A 20,379-nucleotide genomic window follows, 5' to 3' on the forward strand; every position below is an offset into this window, starting at 1 on the left:
CAGCACCGTCTTTGTTTATCAGTAAACCAGACGGGTGGCACATGACAACAGTCTGAACGTCTCTGTGAGTTTCCAAAATCACATCCCCACACAACAGGTTAGACAAGCTCAGATCTTGACATCTTGAAATGGACAAATACATGTTGCCCATTACTACAGAATTGGTCTTCTCGGTTGGAAAAAACAATACAGTTGTCTATGCACTTCAAACCAGGGCAGAAAAGTATTTTAACATCGCAAACACAATGCTGCAGCTTTAGGAGTGGAAAAACAACATCAAGATAAAAAAAATCCCATTGCACAGACCCCCCCCCCCCCCCCCCAAATAATAATGAGGCTGCAGCAAACATGCATATGCATATGAAAAAGACAACTTTTTATTGTCATCAAATGATACTGTACAATCAGAGGCGCTTGTGGTAACGTGATTTACTCTCTTGTTATGCTGAGAGACACTGTCCTGTTAAAACTTTAAACAACATAACTAAACTACACTGATAACAACTTTTTAATTACACGATAAATGACAGGAATCACAGAAAAGGTCTGTTCAGTTCTGATTTTGAGTGAATGTATCAATGAAACAAACTTAATGGCTTATTAGTGCATTCAAAATATTCCCAACAATATTGATGTACTTTGTCTTGAAATGCACTGAAAAACTGGTGAGGCCTCGCGGGGACGGATGGCTGTTGATGGAGCAGTGTCTCTCAGCATCTACAGGAACATAGAGTCACACACAGAGGAGCAGGTACTACATGATCTACATGGGTCTGGTCTGGATTTGTGATGGGGCCGAACCAGACTTTACTGGCCTCAAAGTTTGCTCCATCACCAATGATGAAAGACCTAGAGAAGAAAACAACACAGAAGAATATATGAATTATACAGCTCTGAACCTTGAAAAGAAAATGCTGCTTATATGCGAAAAAAGGCATAATATTACATAATTTAGAATTTATGAAATATATATATTGCTGAGTTTAAAAATATCAATAAAACCACTAAAATATCAGTAAAATATTCATAAAACTTTCCATCACTTACAGTTTTTTCACAGAATAAGAATGAATATTTTCCAAATTATATACAGTCCACTCCATAAGTATTGGAACAAGACAAAATTGCTCTGTTGGCTGTGGAGTCAAGACATTTGCATTAAAAGATGAATATGAGACAAAACTACAGAATGTCACATTTTATTATTAGCCGTTTCAACACATACATGTTTTACCAAATAAAAAGAACAGCACTTTTAGAGTTCATCCCACTCATTGATGTGAGCATAAGTATTGGGACAGTTGAACATAAGGCAGATATAAAAGATTAAAAGCTATTATTTAGTTGCAGATCTCTTGCACACAATCACAGCAGTGAGTCTGTGACCCATAGACATCACCAGACTCTTGCTCTCATCCTTTGAAATACTTTTCCCAGCCTTTAATGCAGCCAATTCCAATTGTTGCTTGTTTTGGGGAGTTTCTGCCTTTACTCTCCTCTTCAGCTGGTGAAATTCATGTTCAATCAGATTTAAATCTGGAGATTGACTTGGGCAAACTAAGACTTTCCATTTCTTTGCTCTTATAAATTCCTTGACTGAACTGGCAGGGTGTTTTGGGTCATTGTCCTGATGCAATATGAAGCACTTCCCAATGAATCTGGTGGCATTTTCTTGAATATTGGTAGGCAAGATGGTTTTGTACCCTTCCAAATTCATTCTGCTACTGTCATCATACATTAAGTCATCAGTAAAGTTGAAAGGGCCTGTTTCAGAGACAGTCATGCATGCCCATGCCATGACACCACCTCCACCATGCTTTACAGATGAGGCTGTATGCTTGGGATCATTGCAGTTCCCTTTTTTTCTCCACATTTTTGCTTTCCCATCATTTAGATAAAGGTTCATCTTTGTCTCATCGGTCCATAAACACAGTTCCAAAACTCTTCTGGCTCACCTTTGTGCTTTTTTGCAAACTCTAATCTTGCCTTTCTATTTGTGGTGCTGGTCAGAGGTTTGCATCTTGCTGTGTAGCATCTGTAATTCTGTGTCAAAGTCTCCTGAGGACAGTAGATTGTCAGAGCATCAGCCCAGCTTTCTGGAAGTTGTTGGTGATTTTACAGACACGTCTTTTAGGGTTCATTTTCACAGCTTTTATGATTTGTCTGTCATCAACTACTGTTGTTTTCTCAGCTGATCAGGTCGTTGTTGGTTGCTGGTGGTTTCCAAACTCTTGATTTCTCCATGCCCTTTGTTTTTGCTAGAGCTCTAACTGACTTCCTCTTTTCTTTTAGCATCCAAATTGCTTGCTTTTCTCTCAAAGTCAGCTCCCTCATCTTCATCCTGGTTTGTGTGCGTCATCATCAAATGCAGAAGTAATGGATATAACTGATACGACACATTCCCTGCTTTTAATATCTGAAGAATTAATGCAACAGGACACAGCTGATCACTTAGAAAGACCTGTGAGGCAACTGTTCCTATACTTATGCTCACATCAGATAGAGGGATCAAACTCTAAAAGTGCTGAACTTCTTAGCTGCTAAAACATCTATGTGTTGAATCACCCAATAATAAAATGTGACATTCTGTAGTTTTGTCTCATATTCATCTTTTAATCATATTTGTAAATGGCTTGACTCCACAGCCAACAGAGACATTGTCTTTACTGTTCCAATGCTTTTGGAGGGCACTGTACATTTATCAGCTTTAATGCACTTAAAAGCAGTCACATTTAATAAATTGTTACATTTTAATGACAAAGTAGTAAATGTACTGCAAAATAATGGCTTATCTTACTTAGTATTTTTGTCTTGTTTCTAGTCAAAATTAAAATCTAGTCCTGTTTCCAGGGGGGTAAAAACTAAATTAAGTGCATTTTGCTTAAAACAAGTAAAATGATCTGCCAGTGGGGTAAGTAAAATATTCTTAAAACAAGAGTAATATATTATACTATTACATACTATAATATTTATTTTACTCATGCATGTGAAAAATCATGTCTTTGTGGCATTTTTTCACCTGATTAAGTGATAATACAATATATATTATTAAGAATTAGAACTAAGTGATATTTTTATTAATGGATATTTTATTTAATCTAAACTTTTTGCATGTTCTAGGCCTCACATTTTGTTTCATTTCACTTATTTGTGCAAATTTTTGAGAAATGTCATTGAGTGCATTTAACAATCACATTATATTCTTACCTTCAGTGTTAGTCTGCACCGCCTCTCCTGCATCTGCTTCCTCTATACTCTTCCAGCCTCTTTCAGTTTTCCCACCAGATCATCGACCGTCTCCACTTTGACTCCAGCTTGTCTCTGAGGAGGTTCATCCACCTTCAGCACCTCCAGCCGTGAGCTCACATCCACTCCCAGATCTGCAGGCTTCACATTCGCAATCTTCTTTTTCTTCGCTTTCTACAGAGGCACAAAAATGCTTAAAGTTTTTTCCCCCTCCTGTCCACTTATGTTGGTCAATGTTTCTTCATGAAAAACAAGTATAGTTTACTATAAGACCATTTTTCATTCGAAATTTAAATATTGCTTACATTAAACAGTGATCCCACGGCAAAAGTGCCAGTAAAATGAATAAAATCCAACTAAAACATCTTACAGTTCACATCACAGACTTGTCATTGACAAAAAGTTTGAATAATTAAATTTTTTTATGTTTTTGAAAGAAGTCTCTCCTGCTCACCAAGGCTGCATTTATTTAGACAAAAATACAGTAAAATCAGTAATATTGTGAAATATCATCATAATTCCCAATGAAATGTATTCTTGTGATGCAGAGCTGAATTTTCAGCATCATTACTCCAGTCTTCAGTGTCACATGATCGTTGAGATATAATTCTAATATGCTGATTGTGCTCAATTTTTATTGGTGCTCAATTATTAATGTTGGTTCTTATTATTACCAATGTTGAAAACAGTTGCTTTTGTGGAAACCGTCACAATTTTTACAGGATTCTTTGATGAATAGAAAGTTCAGCAGCATTCATTTAAAATATAATTTGTTTTAGTAACATTATAAAAGACTTCACCTGTACTTTTGATTCATTTACTATATCCTTGCTGAATAAAAACATTTAGTTAAAAAAACAGATCTTACCACAAACATTTGAATGGTATAGTTTCCCAGTTTCCACAAAAATTAAGCAAAAACTGATAATGATAATCACCAGAAATGTTTCTTGAGCATTTTAGAACGATTTCTGAAGGATCATGTGACTTAAGACTGGAGTATCACTGGTGCATCACTGAAATAAATGATGTTTTACAATATATTCAAATAGTTATTTTAAATTGTAATAATATTCTACAATATTACTGTATTTATAATCAAATAAATGCAACCTTGGTGAGAAGAAAAGACAAAAAAAGACTTAATTTTTACAAACTTTTAACCCGTAGTGTATATATTTATATATATGACTCTGGCAGACGTTTTTATCCAAAGCGACTTATATTGCATTCAAGCTATATATTTGATCAGTTCATGCATTCCATGGGAATCAAACTCATGACGTCAGAGTTGCTAGTGCAAAAAATGTATTGTAATCATTGGCGATGTGTAGTGTGGCATTACTGTACCATGATGTTGGGCAGTGTGGCGTATCTGGGAGTGTTGAGGCGGAGGTCAGCGGTCACCACGGCTGGCAATTTGATTTTAATGGTCTCCAAACCACCATCAATTTCTCTCACCACCTTCAGCTTGTCTGCTTCTATGGTCACCTCAGATGCAAAGGTTCCCTAAAAAAGATAAAGACAAAAAGTCACTATCCCCAACTCAGACAACAACAAAAAAGTGACATAACAAGCAGCAAAAACATCAATTTAGACTCCATTCTGACATCTTCTGAACAACTCTGCCCATGCAAAAAAATGCTAGTGTGTTCAAATCCATAGTAATAGTGATGCTTTTCTTCTCAAGCTGATGGGAAGATGATGTCTGACCTGCGGCCAGTCCACCAACGCTGCTGTCATCTGTCCAGTTTGATTGCAGTCATCATCTATGGCCTAGATGAGAAATATTACCACGATATCATGAAACCTATTGATGAATATTCAGTAATTTATCATCATTGTGGCATAATTAACAATCAGCTACCTGTTTACCCAGAATGATCAGATCGGCTTGCTCTTTCTTAGCGAGAGCAGCCAAAATCTTGGAGACCTGCAGGGGACCAAGCGTCTCGTAGTCTTTTCCGGACACTTCCACATGTATACCACGGTCCGCACCCATGGCCAGAGCCGTCCGGATCGTCTCCTACAACACAGATATTACTGTAAGGATACTGATTAATGATTAACTGCCATTTAATAATATTTTTTACTGTTTACTGTTGAAGAGGCTGCCACTTTAGTTGTTTTTATATGACATCAAAATAGTCAAGTTGGAACAGCCTTTACATATTTAAGTGATTTACTATCTAGATGTTGATTATTAATTAAAGATCTCCTAGAAAGTTTTCCTTTTACCACGCCTTCATCATTTATGTTTTACAATTAATAATTTCCCTCAGGTTTGGCATCCTTTCAATCACAACCAAACAACTTTAGCTAGTGAACTTCACCAAAAAAGATAAAAGTTAGCATCCTTCACTAAGAAGAATCATCAGCAAACTTGAGTATTTCTTACCTGAACCTGCTGAGGACCACAGCTGACGGCCACGACCTCCTTAACAAGCTTCTTCTCCTTGAGTTTGACGGCCTCCTCCACCGCAATCTCACAGAAAGGGTTCATCGAATGCTTGACGCCGTCTGTAACCACTCCTGTGTGGTCAGGCTTGACTCGGATCTGAAGCGGACAAAGACACAGAAACGGTGCTGAAACTTCATGAACAACAAATGCATCACATGACTTTTCATTCTTAGGTGAACTTTTACTTTAATAAACATCTTCAGCTTTACATGTATTGTACGGTCAGTTAGGACTGGACGGTGACTTTCACAAGGCTGAACTGGAGGAAACATTCACAGCCTCTCGTATTTAAGTAAGAGGCAACATGTTTAGCCTCAGATGACCTGTGGGCATACTATGCCAAGGGTGGCATGGAGGACACAGACCGATTATGATACCATAAAGGCCATTTCATAACCCACGGCATGCAGACAACACAGACTGATCCGTCCGTAACCCAACAGCTGATATTTGCAGTACTAAGGCCACATAGCCTACTCCTAAATCAATATCCCTACATAAGGGTTACTTACTGGAGCCATGTCATAATCTAAAAATCATATCTCATATATCCAGCTCATTGGAATTTGTTATAAAATGCTTTGGAAAGATGATAATGGCATATCTGACCCTGTTTTGACAATCAATATGACCTGACAATCAATAAATGACATCATAGTAACTCATTTGTTATCAGATTACTTGATAATGGCCGAAACAGAAGAGCACAAGACCAAAGATTAAAGACCAAATAAGTATTCACATGTTGATTCATGACAAAATACAGTGCAATTAAATCGTATAGAAAATCAAATGCTCTAAAATGCAACTTATACGATCTTATAATTAACATTTACAACTTCAGATGACTTACTAACTTGCATAAAAGGCAGTTTGATCAAATAATGAGAAAGATCTGCATATATAAACAATATAAAACCCAACTTGCTTCAACCACGACATTTCTAGCTCTTACTGCTTGTCATCATTTAATACATCTAATAAATGACAGCATGTCATGCATAATAAATATAAATCTGAACATATATAAAACTGCTTATGTGCAATTACATATATTCTGAGACAATATAAATAAGGTATATTAGTAATGTAAACATTTATGAAAACAATCAAAAACACATTATTTTAGTATTTCCTGCTGTGCCATATTAAAAGATGACTTTATATTTCATTTTGTAACATTATCAAATGTATTATGTAACAGAACAACCCACATTCATATGCATGTGTATAAAACTACAGCTGGAGAGCTGAAGCAGAATACACCTCACTGTTATTAAGATTGCACGGACATAATTGTACGGAGTTTGGATGATATTAATTAAAACTATAATAATAACAACACTGACCTTGTCTAACCTCATTCAACAGAACGGCTGGCCTAACATCAGCTCTAAAACAGGGCAACTCGGTGTTAATTCATAATTAAAAGCATCTGTATGTGTTTATTGAAAGATTATTTGTTGTATACCTTGACAGCATAATCAATGACCCGTTTAACTCCGACCAGAACTCGGACGCTCATCGTGACTCTTCCTCTGATGATTAGCAGGAGGATCCAGCCGGAGCGAAGGCGGTGTGACACCGTTTGGGGCGGGCTCTAAAGAATGTCCAATCTGTGAGCCAATAGAATTGCTCCGATCAGAGAGCTGTCAATCAAAAGCTGAGAACTGGCCAATCAGTTACTCCGAATGTTCTTGCGCTCTTAAAAGTCGTGTTCCTATGTAAGTAGGTTAAAGGTCGTGTGGCTGTTGTGACTGAACGCAGGGCTGACAGCAAATCTATATTAATGAAATTATTACAACACGCGAGGAGAGAAATTAAGATAATAACCGAATATAATCGCAAAATGATTCAGTGAGGCGCTCGAAACAGGACACCTGCTGGTCACAATGAAAAACTCCACTCAAAAGGACCCACTTCACAGATTTTTTATGTAAAATAAAAATAAATATTACACAGAGTAGATTTAGTTTTGTGGCAAAAAATATAACGTTATAATCCATCTGCCTGTTTTATTTAAGCTACCGTAAATTCATTTAAATATATAATTTTATCAGTTTATTAGTTTTAAACCCTATTTTAGCCTTAAAATGTGACTTCATAGATTAATTTTTAAGAAAATAATATTTATATAATATTTAATATGTATTATGCTGTATATTTCCACACTCCTGTTCAGTTGGTGGCAGTAGTTTACCATCAAACCTCAGATGAAGAAGAAGATTGTCACGTGACTGGAGTGTTTGTTCCCATGATCAGCTGTGAGAGAGTCAGAGCACTGATGGATCAGCTGGAGCTCAACTCACACTCACTACAGTCAGACTCAGGGCTCAGGCAATGCAAACTACTGCAGAAAGTCATGAGAAATCTGTCATGCATGCAGGATATTTCATGCACTGTAAGTTTGTGAATGCACGGATTGAAATATATATATATATATATATATACATATTAATAATGCAATTTGATTGTGGAAGCATTGTGCATCTTCTACAGTTGGGGATGCATACCTCAAAATTGTTTTGTATATTTTAGAGACCAACATATATTGAAAAGTTAAACAAAGTGATTGTAAATGTAATTATTGCACTTTTATGTGTCACAGGAACAAAAAGTTTGTCTGCAGTCAGAAATATCAAGAAAAGAAAGTTGTACAAATAGCTGAAGGTATGTCTGTCATTAAGTCCTGTTCATCACATGATGCTTTTTGTAACTGATACATTTTTTCATGATGCATGCTTTATTTGTTGTGGTTTTCTCTTTTCGTGACATTTTACTGTATTCCCAAGACATCTGCATTATATGTGTGTGGTTGACATGAAATTTAACACTGTTTCTGGAAAGTCTATGTGCTATAATTTATGTAAAACTTATTTTAAACCCACTTTTTTTATTATATGTTATATACTATACATTGTTGTGTTAATTAAAATACTTTTAGATTACTTATCAGTAGTATTACTTGTAAACAAAGTAGTTTTTTGTCATTACCCATCCGCTGTGTGATTTTCCTGATGCAGGTGTATCAGCCAGTGTTCCTCATCCTTTATCTTATGTGATAGCAACATTCACTATCAGTTTCACACAAAACATACCGGTGGACATGAGTTTCATCGATAAATCCTTTATTAGAGTCAAACTTTTTGATAGGAAGATTAAACCGACTTTATTTCTCTGGATAATGTTTTTTCATTTAGCCTCTCATGAAATCTGTCAAGAAGCTGTGTGATCTTACTACAACCCCCCCCCAATATATATTTCACATAAAAAAAACTAAGCCTATTTTTAGCACAATTCATTTTTTTCATTAGTGTAAAAAAGTGTTATGCTGATTTAAAATAATAATAGAAACAATATTTTGACTAATCTGGTGAGAATCACCATTGATAATAATTGGAAATAAAAACAAACCCTCAAAAGTAAAACATCCAGATGCATTATGATAACAAGAAAATGTAAGAAAAAAGGGACAATAGGGAAAATGTACTTCATTGTCATGAAAATAATGTCACAATGAAATAATAAATGCATATCTTTTTTTATTTTGTGTGGTGAGATATGACTGGGAAAGGTTTTCTTGAGTTTGCAGTCATGTGATTCTAATCTCTGGCTGGGATTGGCACTGGGCCTGTGTCACATGTCAGTCAGGCGGCGCGTCACATGACAGAGGATTGGGGGGGGGGGGGGGGTGTTAAGGGGTATTTACAAATACGTATTCTATTAGTGAACAACTGTGTCATTCTAGACCTCTAAATTAGATCATGCACAGCTCTCTTCATTGCAGGAATGATGGATGAATGGAGAATTCAGTCAGGAGACACGGGAAATTTCCCATGATCACTTTATAGGGAATTACAGCAGTTTTCTCTAAACATCAGATTCTGTGGCTGACAAATAACAGCAGAAGCTCTTGTTTCTGTGATTATTTTCCTGTAGGGTGTCACCATACTTTAATCGCATCACATTATTCATAAATTTCAGCTGAAGTATCATGACCATGGCTGTTTGGATGCTTGTATTCAAGGCTGAATGTGATGGGTATTTTGATGTTGTGGTACTCCTTTACAGTTTAATAGTGTTTAAAGTCTTAGAAAAACATGTAAAGATCTGGAAAGTGCTAGATTACAGGTCCAAGGTTTGGAATAATTATGATTTTTTAAAAATGTTTTTTTTATATTGTGAAATATTATTACAATTTAAAATAACTATTTTCTATTTAAATATATTTTAAAATGTAATTTATTTCTGTGATCAAAGCTGAATTTTCAGCATCATAAGTGTCACATGATCCTTCAGAAATCATTCTAATTTGCTGATTTGCTGCTCAAGAGACATTTCTGATTAAATGGTGAAAATCATGTTTTTATTTCATATTTTTTTATATATAAAACGTGCTACACTTGCATTCAAAACTTTGGAGTAAGTACGATTTTTTTAAAGAAAGAAAGTAATATTTTTATTCAGTAAGGATTCATTAAATTGATCAAAAGTGACAGTAAAGACATTTATTACGTTACAATAGATTTCATATAAATTATGTTCATTAAACTTTCTATTCATCAAAGAATCCCTAAAAAATATGTATCATGTTTGCACAAAAACTGTTTTCAACATTGTTAATAATACAACCACTATTAATAACTGAGCACCAATAAAAATGGATAATAACTGAGCTCAAAATCAGCATCTTAGAATGATTTCTGAAGGATCATGTGACACTGAAGACTGGAGTAATGATGCTGAAAATTCACAGAAATACATTCACATAGAAGACAATATTTTAAATTGTAATAATATTTCACAATATTACTATTTTTTTTTTAATCAAATATAAAAAATTCAGCCTTGGTGAGCAGAAGAGTCTTCTTTCAAAAATATTGAAATTCTTAATTATTCCTAACTTCTGACCGCTAGTGTTTTTTCAAGACCTGAAAAGTTTCTGGAAATGGGGTTATACATATTGTTCAACAATCATTTGAAAAAGGCATATTACGAATCAATATTGGATTATTCACATGAAAAGCACAATTAATCTGAAAAACCAATATTTTAACCAATCCTAGTAATGAAAGTCTGTGTCTTTGTCCTCAGGTGACGTATCGGGTGATTCTGGTCTCAGATCAGCGACTGGAGAGTAGAGGTGAAGTCAGAAGGCCGGTTAATGTGGTCTCTGCATCCAGCCTCACTAAATCCCAGCAGGTATGGAATCAACAGATACGTCACTATGGCAACCAGCTCGGTCCCTGCATCAGCACCACTTTTACTTCACATCCCATTCACTTATACTTATTCATTATGTCGTGATGTTCCACAAATCTATTTTAACGCGCATCAGAACATGATATCAGAGCAGAAGATGAAAATTACACAAACTCAACTAGAACTAAATAGCCAGATGTTAAGCAAATGTTTGTGGGTTGTAAAATATTTCACGCCTGTTTTCTCCCAGACAGTAATTCAAAACTCTTTCAGTAATGAAGACAGTCCTGCTGGAGAGAAGACAGTCACGGCCATGTCCATGCAGACAGCAGCTGACCCTACACTCACACAAACAGCAGGTACGATCGTTTTAGAGAGGTTTATAGAATCACATGCAACATGCTTCAGTAGATTGAGAGGTTGTCCTTTACAATGCTTTGCCCTTGGTTAAATTAAGTTCTTAAAAAACACAAAAACAGAGTAATGGTTCTTCTATCAAGTAATGTGTTTATCTGCATTTCACAATGACTTCAAATGCAGCTCATGCTTTTCAGTATCCATTTGATGATGTTTGCTTATTGTGAATAATCTGATTTTATAATTTAATTGCAAATTAATCTGCTTAATCTCATTATTGTATCTTTTTTTTGGAAATAAATTTTTTTTTTTTTTTACTGATTATCCCAAAGTAGTTATATTTTATATATGTAATAATGTAAACACACACATATATATATATATATATATATATATATATATATATATATATATATATATATATATATATATATATATATATATATATATATATATATATATATATATATATATATATATATATATATATAGGCCTATTATACAGTTGAAGTCAAAAGTTTACATACTCCTTATTTACTACTCAATAAGATATTTCTCATAAAAGATGTTTACATATAGTCCACAAGAGAAAATAATAGTTGAATTTATAAAAATGATCCCGTTCAAAAGTTTACATCCCCTTGATTCTTAATACTGAGTTGTTACCTGATCGATCCACAGCTGTGTTTTTTGTTTAGTGATAGTTGTTCATGAGTCCCTTGTTTGTTCTGAACAGTTAAACTTCTTCAGAAAAATCCTTCAGCTCCCATAAATTCTTTGGTTTTCCAGCATTTTTGTGTATTTGAACCCTTTCCAACAATGACTGAATGAATCTGAGATCCATCTTTACACACTGAGGACGACTGAGGGACTCATATGCAACTATTACAGAAGGTTCAAACGCTCACTGATGCTTCAGAAGGAAAAATTATGCATTAAAAGTAGGAGGTGAAAACTTTTGAACAGAATGAAGATGTGTACATTTTTCTTATTTTGCCTAAATATCATATTTTTTCATTTAGTACTGCCCTTCAGAAGCTACAGAAGATACTTACATGTTTCCAGAAGACAAAATAAGGCTCTTAATGCATCATTTTTATATATATGTACACACACACACACAATGTAAAATTGATGTATTTATATAAATAATATTTTAGTCATACCAGCCATGTTTGAACTCTCAGTAACTCTCTTATCAGGATAAATATGAGTTCTCCCGGTGGCAGTAAATGTGATTTGAATTTAGTATGTGGAGCAATACAACATCTGTCGTCTCTCTCATTTAGGTCAATTCTACATGATGATGACTCCTTCAGATGTGCTGCATTCTGCCTCTCAGCAGAATTTAGCTCCACACGCACATATGTACACTGTGTGAGTACAAAAAAAACTGCATTTATAGCATGCCGCAGGTGTTGTCCCTTAAAGCAACTACATTCATTTAAAATTCAGAACATTTACACCTTTTATAGGTTTAATTTTGGATGGGATTTACTCAGGGAGTGATTGTCTGCAGGCTCTTTGTTGCACCGCTGCATGTTTTTTGTGTGCCTTGCTCTCCATTTAACCTTGGGATCCTACGGTGAATCTACGTGAAAACAGGGCTGTTTGTCATGATTCTGTTTTCTGACAGGATCATGTGCTCAAATTCAGTCATAATTCATGGGAGCGTGGTTTGTTGTGCTTCCTTTTGAGGGTGCAGTTTTTACATCGCAGAAGCAGAAGTGTGGTGAAAATGGGTGATGCTCACACGTTTGTGCGGTTGCAACATCCTTATCCTCTGAAATAAGCTCAGTTCAAATATCTAGTTGAAGAATGTTGTGTTTGTTTCAGTCGTTCTTGATTATTTCCTTCTTTTAGGACACAGACAGCTTTTGCAGCTCATGTGACATGAATGTAGAGTAATGAATTGCACAATTGTCCTAATTGTACTTTCTTCCATTAGAATTGCAAATCCTTCAGGTCATTAGATCCTGGGATAAAAGCTACTATAGTTAGAGCGTGTGGGTTGTGTTCAGAATGGAATATTAATCACTCAGATGCATAGCACAAGTGTTTTTTTTATTAGTATTTATATGGTATTATAGTATTTATAATTTTTTTTAAATTCTCTTTTTATATATATTTTCAGTTTTTATTTTATTTTTAGTTTACTTTTAGTTTTTATAATGTTATACTATACAGTTACTGAGTTTTTTATACTTCTACATAGCTTTAATTGTTTTTTTATTTCAATTTTAATTTTATACATTTAGTAATTCAGCTTTATTTCAGTTAGTTACCACTGAAAAAAATTAAATATAAATATTAGATGAAAACGTCTACTTAAAAAAGCTTAAAACATTTCTAATATTTGTTTAAGTTTAAAGTATTTCATCTAATATTTATATTTTATTGATTTCAGTTACAGATTTTTATTTTAGTAATTTTTAAAATATTTTTCTATTTCATTGTTTTTTATTTTAATTTAAATTTTTAGTTACTAATTTATAATAGTTTTAGTTTCTTAACATTACCGACACTGCAATATACAATGATAACCTTTAAAACAGTAGTATGCTATGCTGTTGTCACATGAACTGCACTGCAAATTTTAATTCAGCAGGCATCTAATAATTATCTCAGAAATAATATTTTGAAGTGTTGTCAAATATTGTGTCAAAAATTATGTTTTGCTCTGTTGTTCACTCAAAATTTTAGCACGTTATTTAGGTCTTACATGCATACAGACAATTGCATATTCTCGAGTTCGAGTCTCAGGCCCAGCAGGGATTGTAGGTGGGGGAGTGAATAACCAGCACTCTCTCCACCCTCAATACCATGACTGAGGTGAGACCCTGGAGCAAGGCACTGAACCCCCAACTGCTCCCCAGGCGCCGCAGCATTGGCTGCTCCGGGTGTGTGTTCACTACTGTGTGTACACTTGGGTTAAATGCAGAGCACAAATTCTGAGTATGGGTCACCATACTTGGCCACACACCACTTCCCTTTCCCAAAATAAACACAAAACTGGCAAGTGTACAGAAAGAAAAAAAACACGTTTTCCATTATTTAGCAGATAATCCAATCCTAAGTACATGCCATTGAGACAATATTATCATGTCCTCAGTCCATTCAGGCCTTTCAAACAAAACAAGTTGCAATTCCATTTGCTACCAGTGGTGCCGCAGAATTGACACACTTCTCCTAATGGTTCTTTAGTTTAACAGTCTTCTGTGCATTTACATACTGAAGTCACTTCCTCTGTATATAGTGCTATTAATATAAAGAGACTGAGGAATAGACTTCCTGTAGTGTAAATAAAAAACATCTTCAGTTCAAAAACACTTTTTGTTGTTTTGCATTAGCACAGGTAAACATCTCACTTCCTTCCTGGCGTTTTGTGAGATGCTTTACCCCGTGTTGTGTGTTCTCCCTTCTGCGGTGTGACAGACGCGACGCTGCGGAGTCGTGACTTAATTAAAGCGTACCTGAGGGAAGATTCACGCGGAGAACAGTTGTGTCATTAGGGTAAAGTCGGGGCTCGTCGCAGACGGCAGCTGTTTGCAGCGCTGCAATTTATAACCTAATGAACACAGCCGATGTCACGACTCCCCTGAGATCAGAAGCCAAGGGCAGAGAGACCTTACGCAGATCTCTGCCAGTCCGCACTAATACTAGCTTCAACTTTACAAAGCTGGGACTACGTTTGTCATCCCTGCTAGTGGTTGACCAATATTGGCTTTTTTTAATGGACAATACCGATATCAGGAGTGTAGGGTGACTGATGGCAGATTTAATGTAAATAGGCCTAAATACATGATAAAAGCAAATGAGATCCACACAACATTGTTGAAATTTTTAATGAACACTTGCACTGTAGAAAAAAAAAAAGTTGTTTCAACTCAAAAGTAAGTGTTCATGCTGCCTTTAAAACTTGGATATTTGAGTTGAGTAAACTTAAAATTTGAAGGCAGCACAAAACTTTTTACAGTATATTTTACACAGTATTGACCTGTAATTTAAGTTTTGTGCAAATAGTTTAAGTAAGGCTGACAAGGCCGTCTCTATAGCATTTAAACGTTAAAAGAGGGGTTATACTTTTTAATCAATCCCAAACAAAAAATGAATTTTGTTTCCCAAAGCAGTACATTTTAAATCATAACTTTTGAGATACTGTAGAGATAGATTTGTAAATTTTAATAAAGTTAACTTTACTAAATCGCAGTCTCTATTTTATTTTATGCAATGTTTATTCTTTGTGTTTTTTATGTATTTATATATGTTACATTTTTGTTATTTATTTATAATTTTATTTTATCTTTTAGTTTTCAATCATTCGTTCTTTCTTTCTTTCTTTAGGGGTTTATTTATTTATTTATTTGAATATATTATGTTTTATAAAGATAAGATTGCAAGCCTTGTAAAATACTTACATTGAGATATTGAAGCTAAGAAATATATCAAATAATGCATATGCATTTTTTTTATTCCATTTTTGTTTAGTGTTTGTTCTTTTTGTGATTATTATTTTTTTTTTTTAAGTTTTAAATATTGAAACGATAAGGTTGCAGATGTTAAGGCTTTCAGAACACCTTCACAGAGAAATATGCATGTTATTAAATTTTTTCCCATTCTTTAGGAAAATGGACAGTCTGCGCACTCCTAGAGACGAGAGGAGAAGAGCACAACATAATGAAGGTCAGTTATCATAATCTAGTCTTTACTCTGTAAATGAAAGCAAAGTAACATGGCCTGGATAACTCAGATATTTCAGATATTGTTACTGAAGATGAATCTCAGCAGGTGCTGATGTAAATCCACCTGTAGAGGCCAGTAGAGGGTTGATGGAATGAACATGTATTGCAATTTTGGACAATATGTCCTAGATTTTGCCTCTGATTGTTCTTGTTGTTGATGTGCAGTTGAAAGACGACGGCGAGACAAAATCAACAACTGGATCGTGGCACTCTCGAAAATCATCCCAGACTGCAGCATAGACGGCACAAAGACTGGAGCGGTGAGCTGCATGATGTTTTTTTTCCCCTAAATCACGATTTGACCTCATGATTGACCTGTTATTTACAACAGATGCTTTGAAACTGGATCTCTCTCTCTTAAATGCATAGCGTTTCTCGTTCCTCCAGAGTAAAGGTGGGATCCTGTCAAAGGCGTGTGATTACATTGGTGAGCTGAAGCAACATAACCAGCGGCTGCAGGAGAGTTTGAGAGCAGTGGAGAGATTGCAGATGGACAATGAGCTGCTCAGACAGCAGGTATGATGCTTTTAACAGCAGCTTAGTGGCACTTCGTCACTGACTCCCTATTCTTTGCATTGACATATTCATTTTTTTACATTGAATCAACATTTTTCTTCAAGATCTCTTTCCTAGGAACCATATTACTCGTTTTTAAGCCAACTTAAGTTTTTGTTGCATCAAAAACTGCCATATTTACTTTTTAGAAATCAACAGGCTGTTTTTGCTATTGTGCCTTTAAGACTATATGCAAATAACCTTCTGTGATTGGCTGATTTCTTCACATGTGAAGTTCATAGTGCTGTTCATCAAAGTGGGCTGAATATCTGTTAATATGCAAATGTGGATGAGCATGTGTTAATGAGCACGTTAGACATCATTACTATTGTTGTGAGTGTTTGATTACGCCTACATATTACATTTTTTTAAACAAACAGGGAAATCCTGTCTGTCCTCCCTGAAATCTAATAATGAACATTTTACTCTCTATATAGAGATTTTATAGATAATATTTCAACATTTTATGAAGTTTTTCAGACCAAGAACCCATGATGGATAGAGAGACGACGCAGGAAATCCTGGTGACATATATGTCTGGCCTTCATTAACATGCATATATACATGTTTTGACATCAAAGAGCCATTAAAATAAGCATTATTGATTTGCATTGCATTTTATTTAATGCATTTTAATCTAATTGGACAGAAAAAATGTTTAGCTGACTTTAGCTTTTTAACTTGGTCCTAGGTTGAAGTTAACTTATTCTATTTTTATTCAATGCACATTTTAGTTTGAGATCATAGGGACATTATCAGACCCCTTTTAAAAAATACCAAAGAGAGTTTTTCTTCCTTTTTTGTATTTTTGTTTTTTTACCCACAAAATCCAAATATATACCCCAAATATACCCACTTATTCAATAATCACACACATTCATTCAGTATTATTTCACACACAATTTAATTCTCAGACTCAATCTCTGCTTCACTAGAAAGCCACAAACTATTAGCCTGATGCACAGCACCAGAAGAGGGTGACAAAGAGTGGTAAAAAAAAAAGAAAAAAAGTAATATCTCCAGTGATCCAACTCTATTTTATTTTATAAAAATATTTGTATGATTTTATTTTATACTATTTTATTTTTATTTTATTCTATTTATACTATTTTTATTTTATACAGTTTTGTTTAATTTTAATTTGCACTATTTTATTTTATACTCATGTTTTATTTTTATATTATTATTTTATACTATTTTATTATTTTGATTTTATATCTCCAGTAACTCATTATATTTTATTTGTAATATTTGTATTTTATTTTATACTATTTAATTTTTATTAAATATTAATACTATTTATATTTTATACTATTTAATTTAATTTGTTTTGTTTTATTTTTATTGCATTTTAATTTATACTGTTTTATTTTATATTAATTTGGTACATTCGATTTTGATTTATGTTATTATTTAATAGTATTTTATTATTTTTATGTAATTTGTTTTAGTGATTTTACTTTTATTTTTTTGATACAGCCTTCCTGTAGCTCAAGCAGTAAAATATGCACTATAGCAATGCCACTATTTTAATTAATTTATTTTGTTTTATTGATAATATTTTAATTTAATTTAATATATACAATTGTATTATATTATTTATTTTATTGTATTATAAATATGTATATCTTGAATGCAATGTTTCTTTGCATAAAAGTGTCTGGCAAATGCATAAATGTACATATCTAAAACATATTTAATAATAATTTTCTGTGTTGTTGCTTTCAGCTGGAGGAGCTCAAGAGCGAGAACGGCCTTCTGCGAGCGCAGCTGGAGCATCACGGCATTGACACGATCGCAGACGCCTCGGCACAATGAGCCTCAGACATTCTGGGAAAGAGAATCTGGCCAATCCAGACGACAAAAGGCCCTCAGAATGACACAGGACTGAAGTGGGCCGAATGACATACGCTAGCTTGTGCTCGAGAGTCTGTCTCAGAGACTGGATCCACTTCAGCGCTGATGTCTGATATAGTCCGGCTTGCTACCGATGAGGTCAAAGGTCAAGAAGTGTCCATTAGCACCAAACACCAGGAGCCCATGATTATTTATTCTCCCTAACTAACTCCGAGCTAAACAGTGGAATATAGTCAGACAGCTTTCATTATGTGTTTTTAGTTTCCCCCGCTCTATAATACACCCCAGACATTTTCCTTTTGCTTTTCCTAATTTTCCAGCTTTGTTGCTTTCAATTTTGTCTTCATGCTTTACTTGAAGTATTAGTTGTTTGTTCAATGCCTCGTTTAATTTAAAATTCTCCCGGAGAAAATCTGCCGCTTTGTGGTGTTTCGGAAGGTCGTTACGGGATGAATGAAGCCGTGATGAAATGTCATTAGCGGTTCCTGTGGAATTTAGTGTTAAAATCGGAACAAAAGCACCTGCGTACGGCTCCTGCTGAAAGATAGCTCTGATGCAAGAAAATGAGCTCCGTCTGGGATTATTAGCTTCTTATCTCGGATCGCCTTCGGAAGACAGTTCGGAAAGCATCGCCTAATCTAAGAAGCAAATGAGAAAATATTCACCAAGCCTTGTAACTAAACGCTGGACATCTCAGGACTGAAGAAATGTTTGTTATTGTGTGTTAGAGGATTATTCTGTTACCTAATCACCACGACCTCAACATATAGTGGCCTGTCTTGGTTGCTAAGTAGGCCTATTTGCAATCCTCAAAAGTTTTATTCTTAGTTTAGTTGGCTGAAAGTGCTTGAACGTGTTGTGCCATATTTATATAAATAGCATTAACAGAATAGTTTTGTTCCAGGCTGTTATTTTTCGCCATAATTTAAGTCATTATTCAATGATTAACCACTGCTTTCAAATCAAATATGGTGCAAAAAGACGTGAAAACCAATGAAGTTTGATGATTATTTGATTTGATGCATTTAAACTTTCCATATTTGAATTAAAAAGCGACAGCAAATATTTTCAGTGAATAAAGGCTAAATTGTATTTCTCATTCAAATCTGTTAAATGATTTTAGAAGACTATTTTTATAATGCACAGCAAAAAAAATCCAGTGTGACATGAACTCTCTACATGTGAGACCACACTTAAGAGAGTGAAAATGTTCAAATAAGAGTGTTAAATTAACACTGAAGCAGAGTTAAAGTTAAGTGACTAATTGGAGTGATTGAAGACACCTGATGTTAACGAGCAGCATCATCAGATTTTGTTTGGCTGTTATAACTGAGTTATAACAGACAGACACGCAAAAAGAAAAAAGTGATCATGTGATGTTCGTTACGGTTTTACATAATGCTCACTTGACCTGAATCACCAAACTCATTTAGAGCCTAAACCTAAAAGAGCTAGATTTATCTTGTTTATAACAGTCCTGGGATTCTTCAGTTTCCACTAATTAAAAGGATTTCTTGAAAGTTGTTGTGATAGTTTAAACTAAAAGGCACACATCAAGCATATGAATCACAACAACAGTGACAAACAGCATATTCAGAAAAACAGATCAACTCTAATCACTAGAAAACAAGCTACTAAAAGTCACATTTAAAAAAAGTAAGAATGAAGGAAATTACTAAGGCAATTCAGCCATTCATGCCGCAATGCATCATGGGAGCCATGGATGAATTTTGATTGGTGGCACCCAGAATGCACTGCAACATGCTTTTTTGATTGTCACAGTTGTTGAGATTCAAAGGTTGGTTCTTGATGTTTGCGTGTTTAAATAAAAGACTATTTACTTTTAAGAAATCCCTCGGATTGTATTGAGAATGCTGGAACTCTTATGCTGAAGAATCATATGGCTGCTATAATCAACAATGTAAATCTAGCTCAAGAGATTCAGGAAAAACAATACTT

General features: G+C 34.6%; 2 protein-coding genes across 4 annotated transcripts; one reads left to right on the forward strand and one right to left on the reverse strand.

Annotated features, from left to right (window-relative positions):
- Nucleotides 1-345: 345 nt before the first annotated feature.
- Nucleotides 346-7,621, reverse strand: etfb (electron transfer flavoprotein subunit beta). Its single transcript, XM_079444621.1, has 7 exons — nucleotides 7,179-7,621; nucleotides 5,645-5,803; nucleotides 5,114-5,272; nucleotides 4,960-5,022; nucleotides 4,597-4,755; nucleotides 3,208-3,420; nucleotides 346-849 (listed from the first exon to the last, which is right to left on the reverse strand). The coding sequence occupies exons 1-6, from the start codon at nucleotides 7,230-7,232 to the stop codon at nucleotides 3,250-3,252; spliced, it is 765 nt and encodes a 254-aa protein (XP_079300747.1). The 5' UTR covers nucleotides 7,233-7,621; the 3' UTR covers nucleotides 346-849; nucleotides 3,208-3,249.
- LOC306887110 (upstream stimulatory factor 2-like) lies at nucleotides 7,443-19,522 on the forward strand. Of its 3 annotated transcripts, XM_079444623.1 has the most exons (12): nucleotides 7,559-7,643; nucleotides 7,890-8,108; nucleotides 8,316-8,377; nucleotides 8,731-8,817; nucleotides 10,802-10,909; nucleotides 11,183-11,268; nucleotides 12,556-12,643; nucleotides 15,891-15,949; nucleotides 16,174-16,268; nucleotides 16,396-16,524; nucleotides 17,036-17,098; nucleotides 18,292-19,522. In XM_079444623.1, the coding sequence occupies exons 5-11, from the start codon at nucleotides 10,872-10,874 to the stop codon at nucleotides 17,063-17,065; spliced, it is 525 nt and encodes a 174-aa protein (XP_079300749.1). In that variant the 5' UTR covers nucleotides 7,559-7,643; nucleotides 7,890-8,108; nucleotides 8,316-8,377; nucleotides 8,731-8,817; nucleotides 10,802-10,871; the 3' UTR covers nucleotides 17,066-17,098; nucleotides 18,292-19,522. The 3 variants fall into 3 exon arrangements, with proteins under 3 accessions (XP_079300748.1, XP_079300749.1, XP_079300750.1); XM_079444622.1 differs by lacking the exon at nucleotides 17,036-17,098 and having other exon boundaries at nucleotides 7,443-7,643; XM_079444624.1 differs by lacking the exons at nucleotides 7,559-7,643; nucleotides 17,036-17,098 and having other exon boundaries at nucleotides 7,983-8,108; nucleotides 11,160-11,268; nucleotides 18,292-19,504.
- The last annotated feature ends 857 nt before the right edge of the window (nucleotides 19,523-20,379 follow it).

Source organism: Barbus barbus (assembly GCF_936440315.1).
Source record: "Barbus barbus genome assembly, chromosome: 21".
In the NCBI taxonomy this organism is placed as follows: Eukaryota; Metazoa; Chordata; class Actinopteri; order Cypriniformes; family Cyprinidae; genus Barbus; species Barbus barbus.

Excerpts from the sequence above, each read along its gene's own strand:
- etfb (XM_079444621.1), bottom strand. The coding sequence starts at position 7,232 with ATGAGCGTCCGAGTTCTGGTCGGAGTTAAACGGGTCATTGATTATGCT. Across the intron at positions 5,804-7,178 it reads TCATTGATTATGCTGTCAAG|ATCCGAGTCAAGCCTGACCA; the intron begins GTATACAACAAA and ends TGTCCGCTTCAG. Across the intron at positions 3,421-4,596 it reads CCACACTGCCCAACATCATG|AAAGCGAAGAAAAAGAAGAT; the intron begins GTACAGTAATGC and ends GTGCCTCTGTAG.
- LOC306887110 (XM_079444622.1), top strand. The coding sequence starts at position 10,872 with ATGTGGTCTCTGCATCCAGCCTCACTAAATCCCAGCAG. Across the intron at positions 10,910-11,182 it reads GCCTCACTAAATCCCAGCAG|TAATGAAGACAGTCCTGCTG; the intron begins GTATGGAATCAA and ends AAACTCTTTCAG. Across the intron at positions 12,644-15,890 it reads CACGCACATATGTACACTGT|GAAAATGGACAGTCTGCGCA; the intron begins GTGAGTACAAAA and ends CCCATTCTTTAG.